General features: G+C 38.5%; 1 protein-coding gene across 1 annotated transcript in view; it reads left to right on the forward strand.

Annotated features, from left to right (window-relative positions):
* The window catches only part of PTPRN2 (protein tyrosine phosphatase receptor type N2), a 1178570-nt gene that overhangs the window by 1141241 nt on the left and 24570 nt on the right, over positions 1 to 12759 (forward strand). The window contains exon 19 of the mRNA XM_069729718.1: positions 3087 to 3253. Within this exon, the coding sequence (XP_069585819.1) occupies positions 3087 to 3253 (167 nt within the window). The remainder of the gene's footprint in view (positions 1 to 3086; positions 3254 to 12759) is intronic.

Raw genomic sequence — 12759 nt, forward strand, 5'->3', positions numbered from 1 at the left:
GATAGATAGATAGATAGATATGGGATAGATAGATAGATAGATAGATAGATAGATAGATATGGGATAGATAGATAGATAGATAGATAGATAGATAGATAGATAGATAGATAGATAGATATGGGATAGATAGATAGATAGATAGATAGATAGATAGATAGATAGATAGATAGATATGGGATAGATAGATAGATAGATATGGGATAGATAGATAGATAGATAGATAGATAGATATGGGATAGATAGATATGGGATAGATAGATATATTGATAGATATGAGATAGATAGATAGAAAGATAGATATGGGATAGATAGCTAGATAGATAGAAAGATAGATAGATATGGGATAGATAGATAGATAGATAGATAGATAGATAGATAGATAGATATTATATATATATTATAATATATATATATATTATATATATATATATATATATACTATAGCCCCCAACCTGGATCTGCCCCATCCACCTCCCCCCACAGCTCCTACCCAACATCCCCTCAGTCCCTATCCCTATTGCCTCTATACACTTGCTTTGGCAAAACTGATGTGTATTTGGTCCTGCCAATAAAGCTTCTTTGAATCTTGAATCTATATATATATATTATATATATATATATATATATATATTCCACCTAGAGTTCTGCAAGCATCTTCTCCAAGTCCATCGGAGCACATCAAATAGCGCCTGCCGAGCAGAGCTGGGCAGATTCCCACTACACATCGCAATAAAGAAGAAGGCGCTGTCATTGAAGGCTCATCTACAAAGTAGCAGTCCCAGCTCCTACCATCACAAAGCCTTCCTACACCAGGAAGCCTCAGGAAGCCTCCCAAGGAAAAGTACCCAAAGCCAGTCTGACCAAGCCATCAACCTCCATGGCCTGACAAAAGGTGAAATCCAGAAAATGGTACACAAAGTCAAAGAGGAATATCTCAGCATCTGGAGGAACGACATAAACAAATCCCAGAAACTGACAATATACCGGAATCTACAGAGGGAGTACAAACTGGCCCCATATCTAGAGAAACTAGAAAACCCCAAAGATCGACAGATCCTGAGCCGGTACAGACTGAGCGCCCACAGCCTACTCATCGAATCCGGGCGGCACCGACAGAACTACAAGCCTCGAGAGAACAGACTCTGCCAGCAGTGCCCCCAGGAGGCCGTGGAGGATGAGGCCCACTTCCTGCTGAGGTGCCCCAAATACTCCGCAGTGAGGGACACTCACTTCAAGAGGCTGTCTGATCTCCTCCCAGATTTCACCTCCAAGGAGGAGGAAGAGAAACTGCCGATAATACTGGGGGAAGAGGAAAGTGCAGTGGCCGTAGCAGCGGAATATGTCAGTGCCTGCCACAGACTAAGAGGAGCCTGATATGTCATGGACTCCTATACCCCACCCTGGAAACATCCCCTATCCTCTAAAAGGAATTTGATATTCCCTGGACCTCTATATGCCCCCCCTCCCCCACCCCCGTATTTTTACCATATGCTTTGGCAATGCTAACATGTACTTAGTCCTGCCAATAAAGCTCATTTGAATTTGAATTTGAATTTGATATGGGATAGATAGATAGATATGGGATAGATAGATAGATAGATAGATAGATAGATAGATAGATAGATAGATAGATATGGGATAGATAGATAGATAGATAGATAGATAGATAGATAGATATGGGATAGATAGATAGATAGATAGATAGATAGATAGATAGATAGATAGATAGATAGATATGGGATAGATAGATAGATAGATAGATAGATATGGGATAGATAGATAGATAGATAGATAGATAGATAGATAGATAGATAGATATGGGATAGATAGATAGATAGATAGATAGATAGATAGATATGGGATAGATAGATAGATAGATATGGGATAGATAGATATGGGATAGATAGATATATTGATAGATGTGAGATAGATAGATAGATAGATAGATAGATAGATAGATAGATAGATAGATAGATAGATAGATAGAAAGATAGATAGATATGGGATAGATAGATAGATAGATAGATAGATAGATAGATAGATATGGGATAGATAGATAGATAGATAGATAGATATGAGATAGATAGATAGATAGATAGATATGGGATAGATAGATAGATAGATAGATATGGGATAGATAGATAGATATGGGATAGATAGATAGATAGATAGATAGATAGATAGATAGATAGATAGATAGATAGATATGGGATAGATAGATAGATAGATAGATAGATAGATAGATAGATAGATAGATATGGGATAGATAGATATATTGATAGATATGAGATAGATAGATAGATAGATAGATAGATAGATAGATAGATAGAGAGAGAGATAGATAGATAGATATGGGATAGATAGATAGATAGATAGGTAGATAGATATGGGATAGATAGATATGGGATAGATAGATATATTGATAGATATGAGATAGATAGATAGATAGATAGATAGATAGATAGATAGATAGATACATACAGTAGATAGATAGATAGTAGATTACGATAGATTATTATTAGTGATCTTGTTACTCGAGATTTCTCAAGCACGCTCGGGGGTCCTCCGAGTATTTTTAGTTCTCGGAGATTTAGTTTTCTTCACCTCAGCTGAATGATTTCCATCTGTTAGCCAGCATAAGTACATGTGAGGATTCCCTAGCAACCAGGCAACCCCCACATGTACTTATGCTGGCTAACAGATGTAAATCATTCAGCTGCGGCGAAGAAAACTAAATCTCCGAGCACTAAAAAATACTCGGAGGACCCCCGAGCGTGCTCGGGAAATCTTGAGTAACGAGTATACTCGCTCATCACTAATTATTATAAATAGAAATAATCCATCATCCATATTCTGCATGACATCTTTCTCTGTTTTCCTTCCGTTAATTATTGATGTGAATTGTGAGCCTTCGCTTTGCTGTGGTGGCTCAGAAGCTTCTATAAATAAAGCCGTTGATTTGGAGTAATATGGAGCTTCGGGGAGTGAGCCAGGTGTGGGACCCTCCAGAGAATTTTGTGCAGCAATGTGAAGCAGATGTTTGTCAATGTTCTTAAGTTGTGCCCTGTGACTCCAATCCCATGCAGGTTAATCTTGTCTCTGAGCATATCTGGTGTGAAGATTTCCTTGTGAGAAGCTTCTATCTAAAAAATCTACAGACTAATGAAACCCGCACAGTCACCCAGTTTAACTTCCTCAACTGGAATGACCATGGTGTGCCAACTTCGACGCGCTCACTACTGGATTTTCGCAGGTACAGATTCGTTCTTTGCACCTTCCTGTATTCAATAATGAAATAATCCTACTGTGATTGTATCATTATACCTATGTTGTGCCATTATAACACATTTAGAGTGAGCAGGCTGGGGTGGCCAATGTCAGAATATAGTGTACTCACTGGTGATTCAGTAGTCTGTATCTAGCTACATTATTAATTGCATAGAGAGATTAGCAGCAAAATACTGTATACCATAAAAGAAGAAAAAAGACACATCCATATATTATCCACTGATACGCAGCAGCTAGGAATTAAAAAAATGAACAAGAGGTTTTTAATTTGGTCATAGTGTATTAGCCCACCGTCACATCACAGCAGCCCCTTTGTTGGGACCCTATGCTATTAAGTGTCCCGCTGCACGGGGCCAACGCTGAGGCGACATTGTGCCCACATGTAAAGCATCACCCCTGCAACCAGGCAAAGTCATGGCTCCCGCCACACAGTACAAGAACACAGCAGGGTAACACTATCTGTACAAAGCTGGCCACAATAAGGGGCGCTATCTTTACATTAGACCTCCTTTACATCTCAGAATTATTTTTTATCTCCATGCTCAGAAGGAAGCAGGGACCTAACAAGTAATCAAGGGGCCCCAATTCAGAATGCACCCCAACTCCACTATGATCACCTTCTTTATATTATTCGGATATTATAATGATGTAATAATTACAAATACTGTCACAGTACAGAAATAATGCACACAGTTATACCTCAACAACATGATTATTTGCAGAACGATGTCACTTAAAGTGATGTCGTAGTACAGGAGCCATAAACAGTGATGTCACAATACAGGGATAATACACACAGTGATGTCACAGTACAGAGATAATATACACAGTGATGTCACAATACAGGGATAATAAACACAGTGATGTCACAGTACAGGGATAATAAACACAGTGATGTCACAGTACAGGGATAATATACAGTGATGTCACAGTACAGAGATAATATACACAGTGATGTCACAGTACAGGGATAATATACAGTGATGTCACAGTACAGGGATAATACACACAGTGATGTCACAGTACAGGGATAATAAACACAGTGATGTCACAGTACAGAGATAATATACAGTGATGTCACAGTACAGGGATAATAAACACAGTGATGTCACAGTACAGAGATAATATACACAGTGATGTCACAATACAGGGATAATACACACAGAGATGTCACAGTACAGGGATAATACACATATGAACATCACAGTACTGCGGCAGTGAGCAGAGTGATATCACAGTGCAGGGGTAATACACACAGCGATGTCACAGTACAGGGATAATACACACAGTGATGTCACAGTACAGGGATAATACACACAGTGATGTCACAGTACAGGGATAATACACACAGTGATGTCACAGTGCAGGGGTAATACACACAGTGATGTCACAGTACTGGGATAATACACACAGTGATGTCACAGTACAGGGATAATAAACAGTGATGTCACAGTACAGGGATAATACACACAGTGATGTCACAGTACTGGGATAATACACACAGTGATGTCACAGTACTGGGATAATACACACAGTGATGTCACAGTACAGGGATAATAAACAGTGATGTCACAGTACAGGGATAATACACACAGTGATGTCACAGTACAGGGATAATACACACAGTGATGTCACAGTACAGGGATAATGCACACAGTGATGTCACAGTACAGGGATAATACACACAGTGATGTCACAGTACAGGGATAATACACACAGTGATGTCACAGTACTGGGATAATAAACACAGTGATGTCACAGTACAGGGATAATAAACAGTGATGTCACAGTACAGGGATAATACACACAGTGATGTCACAGTACAGGGATAATACACACAGTGATGTCACAGTACAGGGATAATGCACACAGTGATGTCACAGTACAGGGATAATACACACAGTGATGTCACAGTACAGGGATAATACACACAGTGATGTCACAGTGCAGGGATAATACACACAGTGATGTCACAGTACAGGGATAATACACACAGTGATGTCACAGTGCAGGGGTAATACACACAGTGATGTCACAGTACTGGGATAATACACACAGTGATGTCACAGTACAGGGATAATAAACAGTGATGTCACAGTACAGGGATAATACACACAGTGATGTCACAGTACTGGGATAATACACACAGTGATGTCACAGTACAGGGATAATACACACAGTGATGTCACAGTACAGGGATAATACACACAGTGATGTCACAGTACAGGGATAATGCACACAGTGATGTCACAGTACAGGGATAATACACACAGTGATGTCACAGTGCAGGGGTAATACACACAGTGATGTCACAGTACTGGGATAATACACACAGTGATGTCACAGTACAGGGATAATAAACAGTGATGTCACAGTACAGGGATAATACACACAGTGATGTCACAGTACTGGGATAATACACACAGTGATGTCACAGTACAGGGATAATACACACAGTGATGTCACAGTACAGGGATAATGCACACAGTGATGTCACAGTACAGGGATAATACACACAGTGATGTCACAGTGCAGGGGTAATACACACAGTGATGTCACAGTACTGGGATAATACACACAGTGATGTCACAGTACAGGGATAATAAACAGTGATGTCACAGTACAGGGATAATACACACAGTGATGTCACAGTACTGGGATAATACACACAGTGATGTCACAGTACTGGGATAATACACACAGTGATGTCACAGTACAGGGATAATAAACAGTGATGTCACAGTACAGGGATAATAAACAGTGATGTCACAGTACAGGGATAATGCACACAGTGATGTCACAGTACAGGGATAATACACACAGTGATGTCACAGTACTGGGATAATACACACAGTGATGTCACAGTACAGGGATAATACACACAGTGATGTCACAGTACAGGGATAATGCACACAGTGATGTCACAGTACAGGGATAATACACACAGTGATGTCACAGTACAGGGATAATGCACACAGTGATGTCACAGTACAGGGATAATGCACACAGTGATGTCACAGTACAGGGATAATGCACACAGTGATGTCACAGTACAGGGATAATACACACAGTGATGTCACAGTACTGAGGCAGTGAGCAGAGTGATATCACAGTGCAGGGGTAATAAGCACACGGATGGCACATTGCCCAGTGTGCACAATGAGGTCATGGTGCAAGGAAAATCTGTTCTATGACCGCATAGGAATTTTACAAACAATGATTTCACAGTTCAGGGATAAGACACACCATGATGCGCACAGCCATAATGCACATAAATAAAGGTTGCCATGTATAGTATGACATCGTATCAGTGGAAAGAATACCAATGCTGCGGTGCCATAGCGTGGATTGCCAGTACTCAGCACAAGGCAAATAGTATAGTACTTTCTTTTTCTTTTGAAATTTTGCACCCCTAAGAATTTAGCACCCTGCATCCATGATCCAACACTGCAGCACTGTAATAGTATCTACATGCGGGTATAATAAACACATAATGTCACGACACAGGGGTAATGTAGTGATGTGACCGTGCAGATATAATGGTAACAATAGTGCCCCCTTCCATTGTCTGTAGACATCATATACGTGTCTTTTTGGAGCTCCCCCCTTCACTCCCATTGTTGGCTGTGTTGCTATGTCTGCTGTCTTTATAGCTACTCCGATGGAAGAAACTATGAAAAGATCTGAAGACAAAACAAAGAAAAGGTGCAGGGACCACTATATCCAAACCTTGGTGCTGAACTGTTGTAGCATTCACATGTAACAAAAAAGACATTTATATGAAAGTTGTGTAACGCAGCCGGACGAACACAAAGAAGTAGATGAACGGCTCCGCAGCGAGCCAGACAGGTTCTTTTCAGCCCGTTACATCTGTATCTGATTATTTATCGATCGGAGAGATTTGTATTGTGTATTCAGGTCACCAATAACCTGCACAGGAGAAAACATGGTCATACAATGATTTCATCAGATCCGTACACCGATGTCGCAGAGCTGAGCTTTGTATGTCAGTTCTCATTGAGCGTGATATGGCGATGTGATTTACATAGGACTGCACCAAAATGATCGTATTATCCTGAATCAAATCGTTACAATGTCCAGACCACTGTGACACATAATTGGCGCATTCAGCACTTGTATGTAAGGCACAACAAGAGGAAAATGCTAATTGTGTTCTTTGTATGTACCTCGATGTGCGCTGCCTAATTATACTTGATGTCACCCTGAGAAAATTGGGGAAATCAGGTCCTATTATCAGGAATGCATAAATGTTGTAGAAGGTGTCCTGGGGTCTTGTGGAAGTTGCATGGGGAAGGAGCGAACTGTTCTGGATGTAGTGCACATACTTTGTAAATGCTACATACAGTAAAAGCGCGTAATTATGGTGTAGAATGGGCACTTGACACATAATCAGCCGGCATTACCACTTTGTGCCAGGCTTTTACGCGCGGCCTCTGCTCATCATATCACAGAAATAATAGGGGTTATGCTGGGAGAGTGATGACCTTTAATGTCTCTGCGTTAGTCTTTTTTTTTTTTTTTGCAAATTGTAAAAGCCTTTTGAGAAGATGTGACATACTGGTTAAGGAGGAACCGTTCTCTGATGCGCAAGGTCATCGGTTCAATTCCTGCCTCTGTCACTGGTGCCGACTGTGGTCTTGGGTAAATCCATTTATCTGACTGTGTGCGAGCTTGCCTGCCTGTCACTGAGTTATAACAATAACGTTAATCCTTTCCTCTGAGGTGTCTCCGGAGGAAGCATAAAATCCGAAATAAGTGGAAAAGCTCAAGTGTGGGTCCTATCCTACTCACCACATGCAGCGCCAATGCTCAACTGAGGTGTAGCGATCATTGGGGCAGTTACTTTCTGGACTTACTCTCAGTTGATCGGTATTGTTGCTTAAAAAAAACTGCATAAATCGATAGAGTAGATAAATACAAGAAAATTTCTATTATATCATCAAATAAATTTGCTTTGTTCTCCATTTATGAGCCACTTCTCCCCCACCTCCCCTTCCACACTCATCTCCTGAACTCATCGTTCACTATAGAAAAATATTGCTAACCTTTATCAAAACAGGTTACAGTTATCTATTTAGGTCTATTGCTGCTTCTCTCCAGTGTTTTATCTCACTCCAAAGCTGGATTCACAGCTGCACTGTTCAGTACTGCTACATAGTGTCCTATGTGTTGCTGCTTGTGAACATGTGCTAGTGCTACATAGAAAACTTACATAAGAAGGAAATACCAAAATATTCAATTATAACAGCCTACGAATATTAACAATAAGTAAGCTGACAAAATGTATTCAAGACCAGGCAATAATGTCAAATAAGTCACTTTATTAATTAAAAAAGAATGACATACTGTATTAAAAAAAAGCATATGGAACACAAAAGACAAGATAAAAAGAGGGTTTACTAAGAGGGCCGGAGGATATGCCATGATAAAAAAGGTAGTACAGTACAACATCAGTTCAGATATATAAAGTGCACTGTGCATGAAATTCATAAGTACACAATATAATAAATAAATATAAAGCATAATGTCCAGTGACAAAGAAAATAATATAATCAATATTTGAATAAACATTGCACCGAGCCAAAACAGTATTAAAGAAGTCCCATCATGGGGAGCTGAGAAGTTTCAATGAACCCATAAGAGTGATACTGACCAGAAAGACACAGCACAACCCCCTCCCACCACTCCAACGCGTTTCGCCTTCTGCTTCATCAGGGTGTAAAGTAAAAGGGGAAATTGCTGGTATAAATAGGGCACCAACAGATGCAATTACTTACAATCATGGACGTCACATTACGTGCCTTCATATATCTGTGAGCAGCGTATATGAGACATCACATCAGCTAGTCACCACCCACCAGCTCAGAGACAATTAAAAAATAGATATAGAAGCATGCAGAGGGGAAAAGTGGTGAACAATGCAGGATACAAGTCATATCATGGTGGAAACAATGTTATTCCCACCTGAAACAACAGGTCCACTTTAAGCTTTATGTACTTAGAACTAGAAACCCCTTTTAAGACTAAAAGAGCCCTAAAACAGCACACACCCCCCCCTTAATACATTTTGCATAGAGTTAACTGCACATCTCGGCGTATTTCAGGTCATCTTGACATTGTAGCAAAACTTCTAGAGCAATTTCCTGTAATTCCGATTCCAAAATTGAGATTCAGGATAACTATTTTTCATGATTGCAATAACTAAACAAGTGTCATTTCCTAGTCACAGACTAATGCGCACAGGAGGATTATTTTTATATTATATTTTAGTATTATTTTTACATTACATTTTAATATATTTCTTTTTTTTAATCTCTTACACATTTGATTAGATTGGTGGTTGATGAACCTTTAATTCTTCAATAAGGCATCTGATTTTGTGCAGGAAATGGGTAAAAATTGCAAACCATACAGCAGAGCTAAAATTGTATTGCAGAGCTAAATTTGTCATTTGCAACATTATATCTAATTTTCTATGGGGTCGCAGATAAATCTTTACTATTTTCATTAGATATCATGGTTCTCAACCAAAAAAACAGTTCAATGTCAGAGTCAGCTTTTTTACATCTGCGATGTCCCACTGTTCCCTGTTTAAGGGCCATACGGGATAACTTAATAATGTTTGATTTGTTGCATTAATACTCAGCCATGAGGTAGACTGCCAGCTGTGGCCAGAAAGGTCTCATGTGGTTAGGGCTTGTATGTGATCCATATTATATTAGCTTAGAACTCAGAGAGATCAAGAGGTCGAGTGTTACTCAGAATGACCAAGAAAAGCTGCAAAGAGGATTTTTCCCTTACAATAAATATGTAAAAAAGTAACAGGCATTTTTTAGGTCAGTGGGAAAATGGCAGAAATGTTATAGAGAAGACAGAAACAGATACAAATGTTACATAGTATATGCAGAAAAAAAGTAACACATGTAATACACAGCTCTGGCAAAAATTAAGAGACCATCACATCAAATCCCTGTCATGGGCAGCCCAATCTCCAGACCTGAACCCCACTGAAAACCTCTGGAATGTAATCAAGAGGATGATGGATAGTCACAAGCCATCAAACAAAGAAGAACTGATTACATTATTGTGCCAGAAGCCGTGTGAAAGACTGGTGGAAAGCAGTCAAGACGCATGAAAGCTATGATTAATAATCATGGTTATTCCACAAAATATTGATTTCTGAACTCTTCCTGAGATAAAACATTAGTATTGTTGTTTCTAAATGATTATGAACTTGTTTTCTTTGCATTATTTGAGGTTTGAAAACACTGGGTTATTTTTTTTTTATTTTGACCATTTCTCCTTTTCAGAAAAAAATACAAAATTTATTTCTTGGATCTTCGGAAACATGTTGTCAGAAGTTTATAGAATAAAAGAACAATTTACATTTTACTCAAAAGTATACCTATAAAGAGAAAAATCAGACAAACAACATTTTGCAGTGGTCTCTTAATTTTCGCTAGAGCTGTATATAAGATGGTAAAACTACTGAAGTTGCTGCAAGAAAACATAAAAAGAAAGAGCGAAATGATAGATAGATAGATAGATAGATATGGGATAGATAGATAGATAGATAGATAGATAGATAGATAGATAGATAGATAGATAGATATGGGATAGATAGATAGATAGATAGATATGGGATAGATAGATGATAGATAGATAGATAGATAGATAGATAGATAGATAGATAGATAGATAGATAGATAGATAGATACATAAATGGATACATATAAGATAGATAGATACATGGATAGATATGGGATAGATAGATAGATAGATAGATAGATAGATAGATAGATATGGGATAGATAGATAGATAGATAGATAGATGATAGATAGATAGATAGATAGATAGATAGATAGATGATAGATAGATAGATAAATATGGGATAGATAGATAGATAGATAGATATGGGATAGATAGATAGATAGATAGATAGATATGGGATAGATAGATAGATAGATAGATGATAGATAGATAGATAGATAGATGATAGATAGATAGATAGATAGATATGGGATAGATAGATAGATAGATAGATAGATAGATAGATAGATAGATATGGGATAGATAGATAGATAGATAGATAGATAGATAGATGATAGATAGATAGATAGATAGATAGATAGATATGGGATAGATAGATAGATAGATAGATAGATAGATAGATAGATAGATAGATAGATAGATAGATAGATAGATATGGGATAGATAGATAGATAGATATGGGATAGATAGATAGATAGATTCAAGATTCAAGATAGATAGATAGATAGATAGATAGATACTGTAGATAGATAGACCGAGAGATAAATAGACTGATAGCTAGATATTAGATAGTGTATGTATAAGAAATTAACATATGGATATATTTAAAAACAAAGTGACACAAAATTACTAAAGGTGAGGCCAGAAAGAAATCAGAGCTAGATAAATAGAAACATACGGTAGATAGAAAAGTATAAGCAAAATCTGACCACTACCTCTTAAGAGAATGACGCAAATGTGAACAGGTGCAAACTGCAGTGACTGCAGATATCAAAGAGTGCAGCAGGTGCCGTGTGTGCCAAGATAGATAGATATGGGATAGGGTGCAGCTGAGCCCTAACCTGTAGATGACTGAAAGGCTGTGCAGTCACGCAATGCCACCAAAGACAAGGTTCACTATTATATTTAACGGGATTCCATCACCAGGTTTTTGCCACTTAATCTGAGAGCAGTATAATGTAGAGGCAGAGACCCTGATTCCAGCGATGTGTCACTTACTGGGCTGCTTAGTGTAGTTTATACAATCACTGTTTTATCAGCAGGAGATTATCCCTAGTAAACCTGCTTCCATATAACCCCATTCCCACCACTGATTGGCAGATTTCTGCCTATGCACAGTGTACACAGAAAGCTGCCAGTCAGTGGTGTGAGCAGGGTTAATCAGAGAACTGATAGATCTGTAGCAGATAAATCAGATTTTATCAAACTGCAGCAACCCAGTAAAGTAAGCAATACAGTGCTGGAATCAAGGTCTCTGTATCTACTTTGTGCTTCTCTCCGATTACATATGAAGAGCTTGATGATAGATTCCTTTTCATGTTTCTGGTGGTTAGTTGTTAATCCACAGCTCAAGTGCTAATGTTTTACACAACAAGCATCTTGACAAGAGATCTCCTTTCATCTTAACACCCACTAATTGTAAGACACTGCAACCATGTGACAGCCAACCATTCATCGTCACCTCACCATACCAGGGATAATCCGGAATGATTGTGGTCTGTGCAGGGTCTTGTTCTCCTGCCTGACTGCACACTCTATAGGTAGAATATTTAGCAAAATATTGAAGAACTTTGTGTAACTCAGTTTGTATATGTTATGATCAGTATTTTTGTATAGCTTAGAAGCATAGTTGACAACTTTTGAGGTTGGCATTCAGAAAGTTTAGATCCCGGTCTTGT

Source organism: Ranitomeya imitator, chromosome 6 (genome assembly GCF_032444005.1).
Source record: "Ranitomeya imitator isolate aRanImi1 chromosome 6, aRanImi1.pri, whole genome shotgun sequence".
NCBI lineage: Eukaryota > Metazoa > Chordata > Amphibia > Anura > Dendrobatidae > Ranitomeya > Ranitomeya imitator.